This window comes from Mobula birostris, chromosome 11 (genome assembly GCF_030028105.1).
Source record: "Mobula birostris isolate sMobBir1 chromosome 11, sMobBir1.hap1, whole genome shotgun sequence".
NCBI lineage: Eukaryota > Metazoa > Chordata > Chondrichthyes > Myliobatiformes > Myliobatidae > Mobula > Mobula birostris.
Window position 1 is genome coordinate 29557540 of NC_092380.1, and position 10538 is coordinate 29568077.

At 45.6% G+C, this 10538-nt stretch overlaps 2 protein-coding genes across 3 annotated transcripts; both read left to right on the forward strand.

Moving 5' to 3' along the window:
* The first annotated feature begins 818 nt into the window (after nt 1-818).
* LOC140204982 (histone H1-like) lies at nt 819-5551 on the forward strand. The gene is made up of 2 exons (XM_072272026.1): nt 819-1471; nt 5515-5551. Exons 1-2 carry the CDS (start codon nt 852-854, stop codon nt 5534-5536), a joined length of 642 nt encoding a protein of 213 aa, XP_072128127.1. The 5' UTR covers nt 819-851; the 3' UTR covers nt 5537-5551.
* On the forward strand, nt 1476-10538 carry LOC140204984 (histone H3). 2 transcript variants are annotated; one of them, XM_072272028.1, is made up of 3 exons: nt 1476-3616; nt 4277-4421; nt 9790-10537. In XM_072272028.1, the coding sequence occupies exon 1, from the start codon at nt 2697-2699 to the stop codon at nt 3105-3107; it is 411 nt and encodes a 136-aa protein (XP_072128129.1). In that variant the 5' UTR covers nt 1476-2696; the 3' UTR covers nt 3108-3616; nt 4277-4421; nt 9790-10537. The 2 variants fall into 2 exon arrangements, with proteins under 2 accessions (XP_072128129.1, XP_072128128.1); XM_072272027.1 differs by having other exon boundaries at nt 1476-4421; nt 9790-10538.

Below are 10538 nucleotides of genomic sequence, written 5' to 3' on the forward strand. Positions count from 1 at the left end.
ACTGAGGATTGAACAGATAAGTAGGGAGGTCAATTATATCCAAGATTGCTGATCAAACAGCCGGAGACCACAACGGCCTGTTTGAGCCGAAAATGTAGCCCGCGTAAAGAGGAGATGATTCCAACCCTAACCCAAGGTTTAGGGGCAGTGAGGATCGCCGGCCTCGGGGTGTTACTGATCTGGGAATCTACAAATAACACGCGATAATCCAGAGAGCAGGTCGAGCGGAGAGGAAAACCTGCGCTGGGAACGGTGCACCGGGCCAACAGTTGGTGCTGTGAATATACAGATCTGAACGGTGTGTCAGGGAGAGTGTGCTAAGAGGCCTGACGGCTTAGACTGCTATCACTGTGTTTGTGAGTCCGGTCACATCGCTGGATTTTTCATCCCCACCTAGAGAAAATAAAACAATTTGCCTGCTCCGGGTTGGCACAGCTCCCCAGCTCAGTCCTGAAGTGGGAATTAACCGCGATGTTTTAGTTGATTTCAATATTTCAATCGGAAAACAGAGAAAATGTCCCGATCCCGGGGAAGAATGAGGTCAGTGCAGCAGTGAAACGGGTTGATATAGAAACTGCTGCATTTAATTCGGACCAAACTTTCTTTACAGCAGAGAATCCGGCCTCGGGCACAGACAGAGAGCGGTCTGGGTCTTGGGGATGCCCTAATTTCATTGCAATCGGAGAGTTTTTCGGGAGAGAGAAACACAGAGAGACGGAGCGGCCGGGAGCTGACTGCAGGATGTCTCCGCCCCGTCCGCTCGCTGCCTTTAAATTGCTCAGCACCGCCGCCTCTCGCTTCATTTCTTACTCACTTCAGAGTTCGAGAGAGTTTGTGCAGAGGTTCCGACCATGACCGAGACCGCAGAAGTGGCTCCACCAGCAGCACCCGCCACCACACCCAAGGCTGCCAAGAAGAAGAAGGCGGCCGTCCGGACCAAGTCAACCGGTCCCAAACTGGGCGATCAGATCGACAAGATTGTGGCCGATTGCCGCAGTCAGCGAGGGGTGTCCGTAGCCGCGATAAAGAAGAGTTTGGCCAGCAGCGGCGTCGATGTACAAAAGCTGAAAGGTCAGATCAGGATGGTCATTAAAAGGAAATTGGATAAAGGCACCCTGGTTCACACTAAGGGCGCAGGTGCCTCCGGCTCCTTGAGAGCCGCTAAAAAAGAACATACCGGGAAAGTCGTGAAAAAAGCGAAGAAACCAGCGGCCAAGGCATCTAAGACCAAGAAGGCAGTGACCAAGAAATCTGTGGCCAGGAGAACAGGTGCCAAGAAATCTCCCGCCAAGACCAAAGGGGTTAAGAAAACTGCGGTTAAAAAAGCGGCAGCTAAGAAAACAGCGACCAAGAAGACCGCGCAGAAGCCCAAGAGTCCGAAGAAGGTCGCAGCCCCCAAGGTGGCCAAGAAGTCGGCAAAACCCAAGCCGAAGGCAAAATCTGTGAAAGCCAAGAAGACGGCGGCCAAAAAGTAAATACAGTAAAGACCCGAAACCAAAGGCTCTTTTAAGAGCCACCCACATTTCCCAGATAAGAGCTGATCCAGAATCGCGCGATTCCAGATCCTGGTCGATTTAGATGTCAGTACGAACTACTTTCAGAAAACCCGGGATCCCCGGTGCCCCGCTGACATTCGGCGATACCGTCCCTTCCCTACTATCTGAAATAAAATACAGTATCGGATGTTCGGACCGAGACTCAATCGGACACGGATGTGTTCCGCTTCAGTCTCCGTTCAAAGGCCGTTTCTTTCTCATTTGATGTCGGGAGATGGTAACACTGGCGGAGAATCCCTATCTGACAGCTCAAAGCCCACCATAGAAGTTCCCTAATTCATGGTTAATATGAATAAACTGCTGAACTATCTGTGAGGAGAGATTGTGCGGAGCGCTGAATTTCCATTGTATGTTGGGATTAAGCGTTGGAAATTCGCGGTTGGGACGGAGCTGGAAGATGAGAGGCTTCTCTCTGCTCTATAACTCCGACTCTGTCTCTCTCCGGCAGGTCAGGTCGCACCAGTTTGCAGGAACTTGGTGCGAGACGAGATAAAGAATGTAATTATTTGTTTGCAATTATTTATATGTTTCTATAAATACTTCAGTTCAGCGTGGGCTCATGCAATCCTTTTGCGGCTTTGTTTTCTCCAAAAACTCTTCAGTAAACGCAATAAATATAATTGATCTCAATCCTCTGACTGTCCTCCTGTTTCCGGCAGAAGCGAATGCACTCACCTCGAGAAGCTATTCGCTGAATATGCAAACATTCATTTCAGCGAATTGAAAGAAAACGATTCTTTAAATGAAAGTAATATTTGATAATTCATGATTTCTATTCATTGTAAGAAACTAGCTCCGGCTGCTTTAGAAATTGGCGGGCGATTTGAAATTGACCGGGGATCCAATCTGCAGTCAGATTGGTGGAATTCTGACCCTCAGTCACCAGTTTCCATATTTGGTAACAAGTAATAATTTCACCCCCCTTCCCCCCACGCCCCCCCCCCCCACCGCCGGATAGCTTCAAACTGATTAAGGACAGGCATCCAATCGCACCGTTGGGACCAAATGATGGACATCTCCATTACAACCAATCAGAGGGTGCTGGGCGGCCCTTCATCAACTCTTTAAAAGCCAGACCCAGCGTCTGCTCTGACACTTCAATCCTGATATTTCAGGCTGTAATCGCACTGCTGAAGGAGAATGGCTCGGACCAAGCAAACAGCGCGTAAATCGACCGGTGGCAAAGCTCCCCGCAAACAACTGGCGACCAAAGCGGCGCGCAAGAGCGCTCCGGCAACAGGCGGAGTGAAGAAGCCCCATCGCTACCGGCCCGGCACCGTGGCTCTGAGGGAGATCCGGCGCTACCAGAAATCCACCGAGTTGCTCATCCGCAAACTGCCCTTCCAGCGCCTGGTGCGCGAAATCGCTCAGGACTTCAAAACCGATCTGCGCTTCCAGAGCTCGGCCGTCATGGCCCTGCAGGAGGCCAGCGAAGCTTACCTGGTGGGGCTCTTTGAGGACACCAACCTGTGCGCCATCCACGCCAAGCGAGTCACCATCATGCCCAAAGACATCCAGCTGGCCCGGCGTATCCGCGGCGAGCGCGCCTAAACCCGACCTCGGCACCAAGCACAACAAAAGGCTCTTTTCAGAGCCACTAATCCGGCAGAGAAAAGGGCTGTCAATTCCTGTTCACTACCCCTTTGTTAATCACGCCATTCCCTTCTGTCCTTTCCCTGTGGGAGTTTTGTTCAATAAGACATTACAGCTGCTCACTAACCCTTCTAACACGGCCGACTACACTCAAAACAGAGAATCAGTAGTTGGGTGCCGCTGGGTTAACAGGAATCATAGCTGTTCGTGTGTCCCTGTCCCACACCCCAACCATGGTTATTGTGCGCAAGTTTTCCAGGTATTTGGGGCTGGAGAATGGGTTTTAATAAATGCAGTTCTTCCATTTGGTAACCAGTTCCATTTCTGACCGAGTCCATGGGGATACAAGTCTGCAGATGTTGGAATTCCGGTTTTTTCACAGAAGGAAAATAGTCTCGTTGGAACCTCGCCTTTGCCCGCAGTTTGAGAAGAGACCGGTATACACAGACCGACCGCCAATATAAACTGTGGGTGGACTTTTCGAAACTCAATAACTAGAAACCTTCAAATTGCTAAGTAAAATAACATCCGGGTTGTTATTGTAAAATAAGTCTTCACCGAATTAGTGATTCAATGCATACTTTTCCAGACTACAGATCAATAAATAACTTTCGGCGGGATTTTCAAATTTCGGGAGAACTGGCGGTTATTTTCGGCGCTTTTCTTTCTGCTCTCTGTTCATTGGTGAATAAGGCAGCTCTCTGATTGGCTTACTGGGCTCGTCAGCAGTGAATCGGAATTTCACCTGCAGACCCTTCATGTATCGGGTGCTCAAGGTCCGATACCACCCACCCTGGCCTATTTAGTCATGTGCATCCAAATATCCCGAAACCACGTCCTTAACAATCGATGCTCAACAACTGAGGTCAAACTAATTGGCCTATAATTTCCTTTCTTCCTCTCTCCATTCTTGAAGAGTGGAGTGATATTTGCGATTTTCCAGTCCTCCAGAACCAGGGCAGAGTCCATTGATTCCTGAAAGCTCATTAATCATGCCAGCTGGCCCTGTCTATCTTCTCCTCTTTCAGTTTCCGAAGTATCTTCTCCCTAGTAATAGCAATTGCACGCACTTCTGCTCCCTGACACTCTCGAATTTAATGCATCCTGCTCCTGTCTTCCACATGCAGAAAATTGAGGAGAAACCACTTCACCCACCACGGAGAGCGAGAGGGGAACAGCAGGGATGGATTTAAAAGGGCTGTTGTGAAACAGAAACGGTAGCAAGGATCAGCTCGGCCGATTTATATATATATTCTCCGGACTGCACACAAGGTGTGTGTGTTGTAAATTTACTTGGTACCTGAGACAGAGTTTGAAATAGAACTGATTTATGTGTCAGAGATCCAGAACATCAAACTCTTGTCCCATTACAGGTGAACTTTAGTAGAAACACCTCCCAGTCCCAGTGACCAGGGTGCAGAACTGGATGTGGTGAGCAGCAGCAATAATTGCGGAGTTCGACACCAACAGTCAATTGTGAACTTGCCTCTGGATTCAGCATGCAGCTTATTTAAACATTTTCCCCAGTGTGAGCTTGCTTGTGCGTTACAAGGTTGGATGACAGAGTGAATCGGTTCTGGCAGTCTGGGCAGGTGAATGGTCTCTCCTCGGTGTGAACTGACTGGTGTGCATGTAGGGTGCGTAACAGAGTGAGCACCTTTCCACAATCTGAGCATGTGATCACTCTCTCCTCAGTGTGAGGTGACTGGTGTGGTCGGTAGGTGGGATCAGTGAGTGTATCCCTTCCCCCACAGTCTGAGCTGCTAAATAGGGGCCACTCATTTCAAACGGAGACGTATGGAAATTTCTGGAATTCTATGTCTGAGTGTACAGTCTCTGGGATTCTCTACCCCTGTGGGTGGGGAGGCCTCATGTCTGGGTATATGTCAGGCAGAGATAGATAAATATTTAAGGAATTGAGAAACTGGTGGTTATAGGAACAGGTACAGGAGCTGGGATCAGTGACAATTGTGTGAATAACCACAAGACTATAAGATACAGGAGCAGAATTAGGCCATTCAGCACATTGAGCTTGTTCTGCCAATACACCATGGCTGATTTGGCATCCTTCTTGACACTATTCTCCTGTCTTCTCCCTGTAACCTTTGACACCTGTGACGATATCTGGAGTTATTCATTATGGACTGTGCTTTCAAAGAGAGAGAGAGAGAGTGTGCAGCTGTACAGCACAAACAACTTATTATTGAAAGAGACAGAGAGAAAAAGGCTGCTCACAGTTTGTCTGGGATTTTTGCAAGGACACTACCAGCTTCTGAGTTCCTACAGAGAGAAGGGAGGAGCTGCTTGATGGACACTGGTGTTCAGCACAACAGTATTTAAACCAGTATAATTCTGTGTTTTGCAGGACATGCAGAAGTTACCACTAGTGAAGTTACCACTATCCTGTTCAGGTGCCCACGAGTGTGGGACTGAGGATCGATTTTGAGGGATCAATCTGTGATTATTAGTGTATGAAAGAGCGACACTGTGGAGTCTACCTGTGTGTCTATCTAACCTTTGCCTGGGTTGGTGGACTATCACTTGAAGACATTGCTCTTAAGTTGGTCAAGTTTGGCTAACTTGGAAGTCTCAGAGGACAATGGGAAGATTGGCATCAGCTCACCTGAAGAACTAGACATCTCGCTCTCTCTCTCTCTCTCTCTCTCTCTCTCTCACTCTCTCTCACACTCTCTAACTCAACTCAGCTCAACTCAACACCACAAACTGAACTGATTTCATTTACCAATCATTGTAAGGCTGTATCCATTTACCTCCTAAGCTTGAAGAAGCTTGGCTTTTACATATTTTTTCACTTATATATATATAAAATCATTGCTAACCTGTTTGATATCCAAGGTGTTTTCCATTTATGCTCATTCTTTAACCCGTTACGGGGTATGTAACAAAAATTGCGGCCTGCGTCTGGGATTTGAACAAATTGTTTGGGGCTTATTTGAAATGATTGGGGAAAATCCCTTTTGATTTGGTCATGTGGAAAAACAGCAGACATGGATGATCAGGATTTTCTGGTAGGGCCAGACCCTGTGGTTTTGAAGAGAGCTAAAAAGGATGAGTTGTGGAAAATTGTTGAGGAACTCGAACTTAAGGAGGTCAAGAAGGGTATGACTAAGGTAGAAATTCAAAGAAAAATAGTTGAATATTATATTTCGACGAAGCAATTTACTGAGGATGTGTTGAAAATGTTCGCAGAAGGTGAACCTACCAAGGCTGAGCTTTTGCATTACGTAAACACAAAATAATCTGCAGATGCTGGGATCAAAGCCATAGTCACAACATGCTGGAGAATCTCAGCAGGTCGGGCAGCATCCGTGGAAATGATGAGTCAACGTTTCAGGCCGGAACCCGAGTCCTGACGAAGGGTTCCAGCCCGAAGCGTTAACTCATCGTTTCCACGGATGCTGCTTGACCTGCTGAGTTCCTCCAGCATGTTGTGAGTGTTGCTGAGTTTTTGCTTTAGATAGCAAAATAAAGGATGAAGCATGAATTGCAATTAAAACGACTCGAGGCTAGGGAGGCAGCAAAACAGAGACAGTTCGGGAGGGAGATGTGGCAGCTGGGAGGTCCAGTGTTGGATCCTGATGATATTTGCAGCTCGAAAGAGCTTGTCTTGATTGAAGAAGTTAAGAAGTGTGTCCCCAATGATGTAAGGGAATACCAAGATGAAGAGGATGCCGCTACCTTGCGGGGGTCTGCTAAAACAGCAGACAAAGTTGTTTTAACCCACAAGGTTGAGTTTACTCCAGATCAGTTTTCTGGAGAGTAGCTGGGAGGTTCAGGGTAACCTTGAATTTGAAACTGGGACAAGTGATGACAGCCCAGAAGAGGCAGCTGTCCCGATTGCCTGTGTTCAGGTTGTTGAAGTACCTGTGGATTCACAGGGTACTAAACCTTGTGTTGAAGCTCAGTGAAGGTCTGAGGTGTCTGATTCGGTTGACAAGGAATGCATTCCTTTTGTGTCAGGTGATCTTGGTTCAGTGAACAAGGGGCTAACCTTGGTACCAGTGGAAATTGAGGATTCTCCCAGTCACTTGTATTAGACTGTGTTCTAAAAGTTGGTGATGAGATGAAAATTGCTGAGGTAAGTATTATTGAAGATATTGAGGAAAATGTTACTGGACTTTTGAATAAAGAACTTGTGAAGTTTGGATTGGTTTCATGACCTTTGACCCTGCTTTCAGGACAAGGGCCTGCTGAAGAAGTATGTGCCACTCTGCTGAATTTTGTTTTAACATTTGGATCTTCAAGGTTGTGGAGTTGCTTTTCACGATTGTGATGTGGAGTCAAAAGGATTGTTTTGGTTTTGAGAGGCCATTTGAAGAGGTTACTATGGAGATGGATCGAGTTGAAGGTTGTAACAATGGAATAAATGGATTGTTTGGAATTTTCACAATATACATATGGTTTTCGTAAGTCTGGGGATATTGCTGAGTTTAGTAAACATTGGGGGTAGGTTGACACTTATCCAGGGTGATGTTTATTCAGCAGTGCAGCTAACGAGAAAGCCTGCTGCTGCTGAAGACCCAGCCATGGATACTGATGTTCACCCCGCACACGCAGTAACTCGAAGCATGTCAAAAAAGTCTTCTAATGCTCATGATGATTTATCAGAGACTTTCCTACTGTCCCTATTCCAAAAGGACTTAGAGGGTAGTAAGGCTGATGAGAAAGGCTTGTCCTTATCTAGAAAGGAATTCATAGACGAACAGAAGCAAGGTTCTGAAGTTGTGGCTTTAAAGGAGACATCCCTCTCTGATGAAATTCAGAAAGAGTCAGTGGGATACTACCTTAAAGATGGGATGTTAATGAGGAAGTGGAGACCAACCACTGTGCCTGCAAGTGAGGATTGGTCTATTGTGAACCAAGTTGTGGTCCCAAATGTTTACAGGGCTGAAGTTTTAAACCTAGCCTATAATAACCCTTTAGGTGGACATTTTGAGGTAAAGAAGACAGTGCACAGGATTATGAGGGAATTTTATTGGCCCAGTGTGAGGAAGGATACTGTGAATTATTGCAAAATTTGCCATATGTGCCAGGTGGTGGGAAAACCTAATCAGGCCATCCCAAAAGCTCCACTTTGGCCAATACCTGCTTTTGGTGAACCGTGTTCCTGAATCATAGTGGATTGTATTGGCCCACTGCCAAGAAGTGCAGCTGGCCATCAGTATGTGTTAACTAAAATGTGTGCCACTTCTATGTTCCCCGAGGCAGTTCCTCTTTGAAATATTAGGCTAAAACAGTGGTGAAGGATCTCATGAAGTTTCTTACCATGGTTGGTTTGCCCAAAGAAGTTCAGTCCGGCCAGGGCAGTAACTTTACATCGGGAGTATTCCAGCATATAGTTTCTGAGCTGGAGGCTAAACAAATTGTGTCATCTACATGCCACCCGGAGTCCCAAGGAGCCTTGGAATGGTTCCATTCCACTTTAAAGACAATGATTAAAACCTACTGTTATGAGAATAACAGGGAGTGGGATGAAGGTATATACTTACTTCTCTTTGTTGTTAGAGACTCAATTCATGAATCATTAGGGTTTAGTCCGTTTGAGCTTGTTTTTGGTCACAGGCCCAGAGGACCTTTGACCTTGCTCAGAGAACAGTGGTCTGATCCGAAGGTATGTGTCAGTGTGCTGGATTATGTTTTGGAGTTTCGAGATAGGCTTAACAAGGCTTGTGACCTTGCAAAGCAGAATTTGCGAAACTCTCAAATTAAGATGAAGTTCTGGTATGATTGGAAAGCGAGGTTTTGAAAATACAGGGGCTTATAATGATGATTTGGTTGTATGGAATGACACATGGGAAGAGCATATTGCAGCTGTAGAAAAGCTATTTGACAGCCTTTCTAAGGCCAATCTTACTGTTAACCTTGCCAATAGTGAGTTTGGTCATGCTACTGTTACTTATCTTGGCTACGTATTAGGCCAGGGCCAACTGGCTCCGGTACAGGCCAAGATTCAAGCTATTGCTGAGGTTCCCATTCTGATGGGCAAGAAAGCTTTAAGAAGGTTTTTAGGAATGGTTGGGTATTACTGTAAGTTTTGTAGGAATTTCGCAGATATCGCACTCCCTCTAACGAAACTACTTGGGAAGAGTGAAAGGTTTGTATGGAGTGAGCTTTGCCAGGAAGCCTTTGAACGACTAAAAACTATTGTGTTACCAACTTGTGCTAAAAGCACCTGATTTTTCAAAACCATTCTCTATGGCGACAGACGCTAGTGATGAAGCTTCTCGAAGAAATATAACGTGCACCAGAAAAATTATTCCACTGTTGAAAAGGAGTTGCTATCACTCATTCTGCCTTTACAACATTTTGAAGTCTGTTTGTCGTGCCCAGAAACCACTGGTGATTTACACGGATTGCAATCCGTTAGTGTTTCTAACTAAGATGAAGGATAAGAGTAGAAGTTTATTAAACTGGAGTCTGATCTTGCATGAATACGACCTGAAAATAAAACATGTGAAAGGTACTGACAGCATTAGAGCTGATTGTTTATCCAGATGTTAAGTTAGAAATTGTACACATATTACTCTGCTGTCTGATAATTATACATGTATTGTTTCAAACTTTGTAATCTACTGTTAAACCAAAAATTCTGCTCTTTGATCAAAATTTTTCCCAAAAGGAGGGAGCCGTGACGATATCTGGAGTTATTCATTATGGACTGTGCTTTTAAAATAAGAGAGAGAGCATGCAACTGTACAGCACAAACAACTTGTTATTGAGAGAAAGAGAGAGAGAGAGAGAGGCAAAGACTGCTCACAGTTTGTTGGGGATTTCTGCAAGGGCTGCCAGCTTCTGAATTCCTACACAGAGAGAGAAGGAAGGAGCTACTTGATGGACAGCTGGTGTTCAGCACAACAGTATTTAAACCAGTATAATTCCTTGTATCGCAGGACACACGGACGCACTAAGGTGTGGTGAAGTTACCACTATCCTGTTCAGGTACCCACGAATGTGGGACTGAGGAGCAATTGTGAGGGATTGATCTGTGATTATTACTGCGTGAAAGAGCGACCCTGTGGAGTCTACCCGAGTGTCTAACCTGTGCCTGCGTTGGTAGATTATCACTTGAAGATGGTGCTCTTAAGTTGGTCAAGTTTGGCTAACTTGGAAGTCTCGGAGGACAATGGGAAGATCAATGGGATCGGCTCACCTAAAGAACTAGACACCTCCCTCTCTTTCCAACACTACTCAATTCAATACCATGAACGGAACTGATTTCATTTACCAATCATTGTAAGGCTGTATCCATTTACCTCCTAAGCTTGAAGAAGCTTGGCTTTTATATATTTCCACACTTATATATATAAAATCATTGCTAACCTGTTTGATATACCTGCATTTATATTACTGTATTGTGTAGTTACTAAT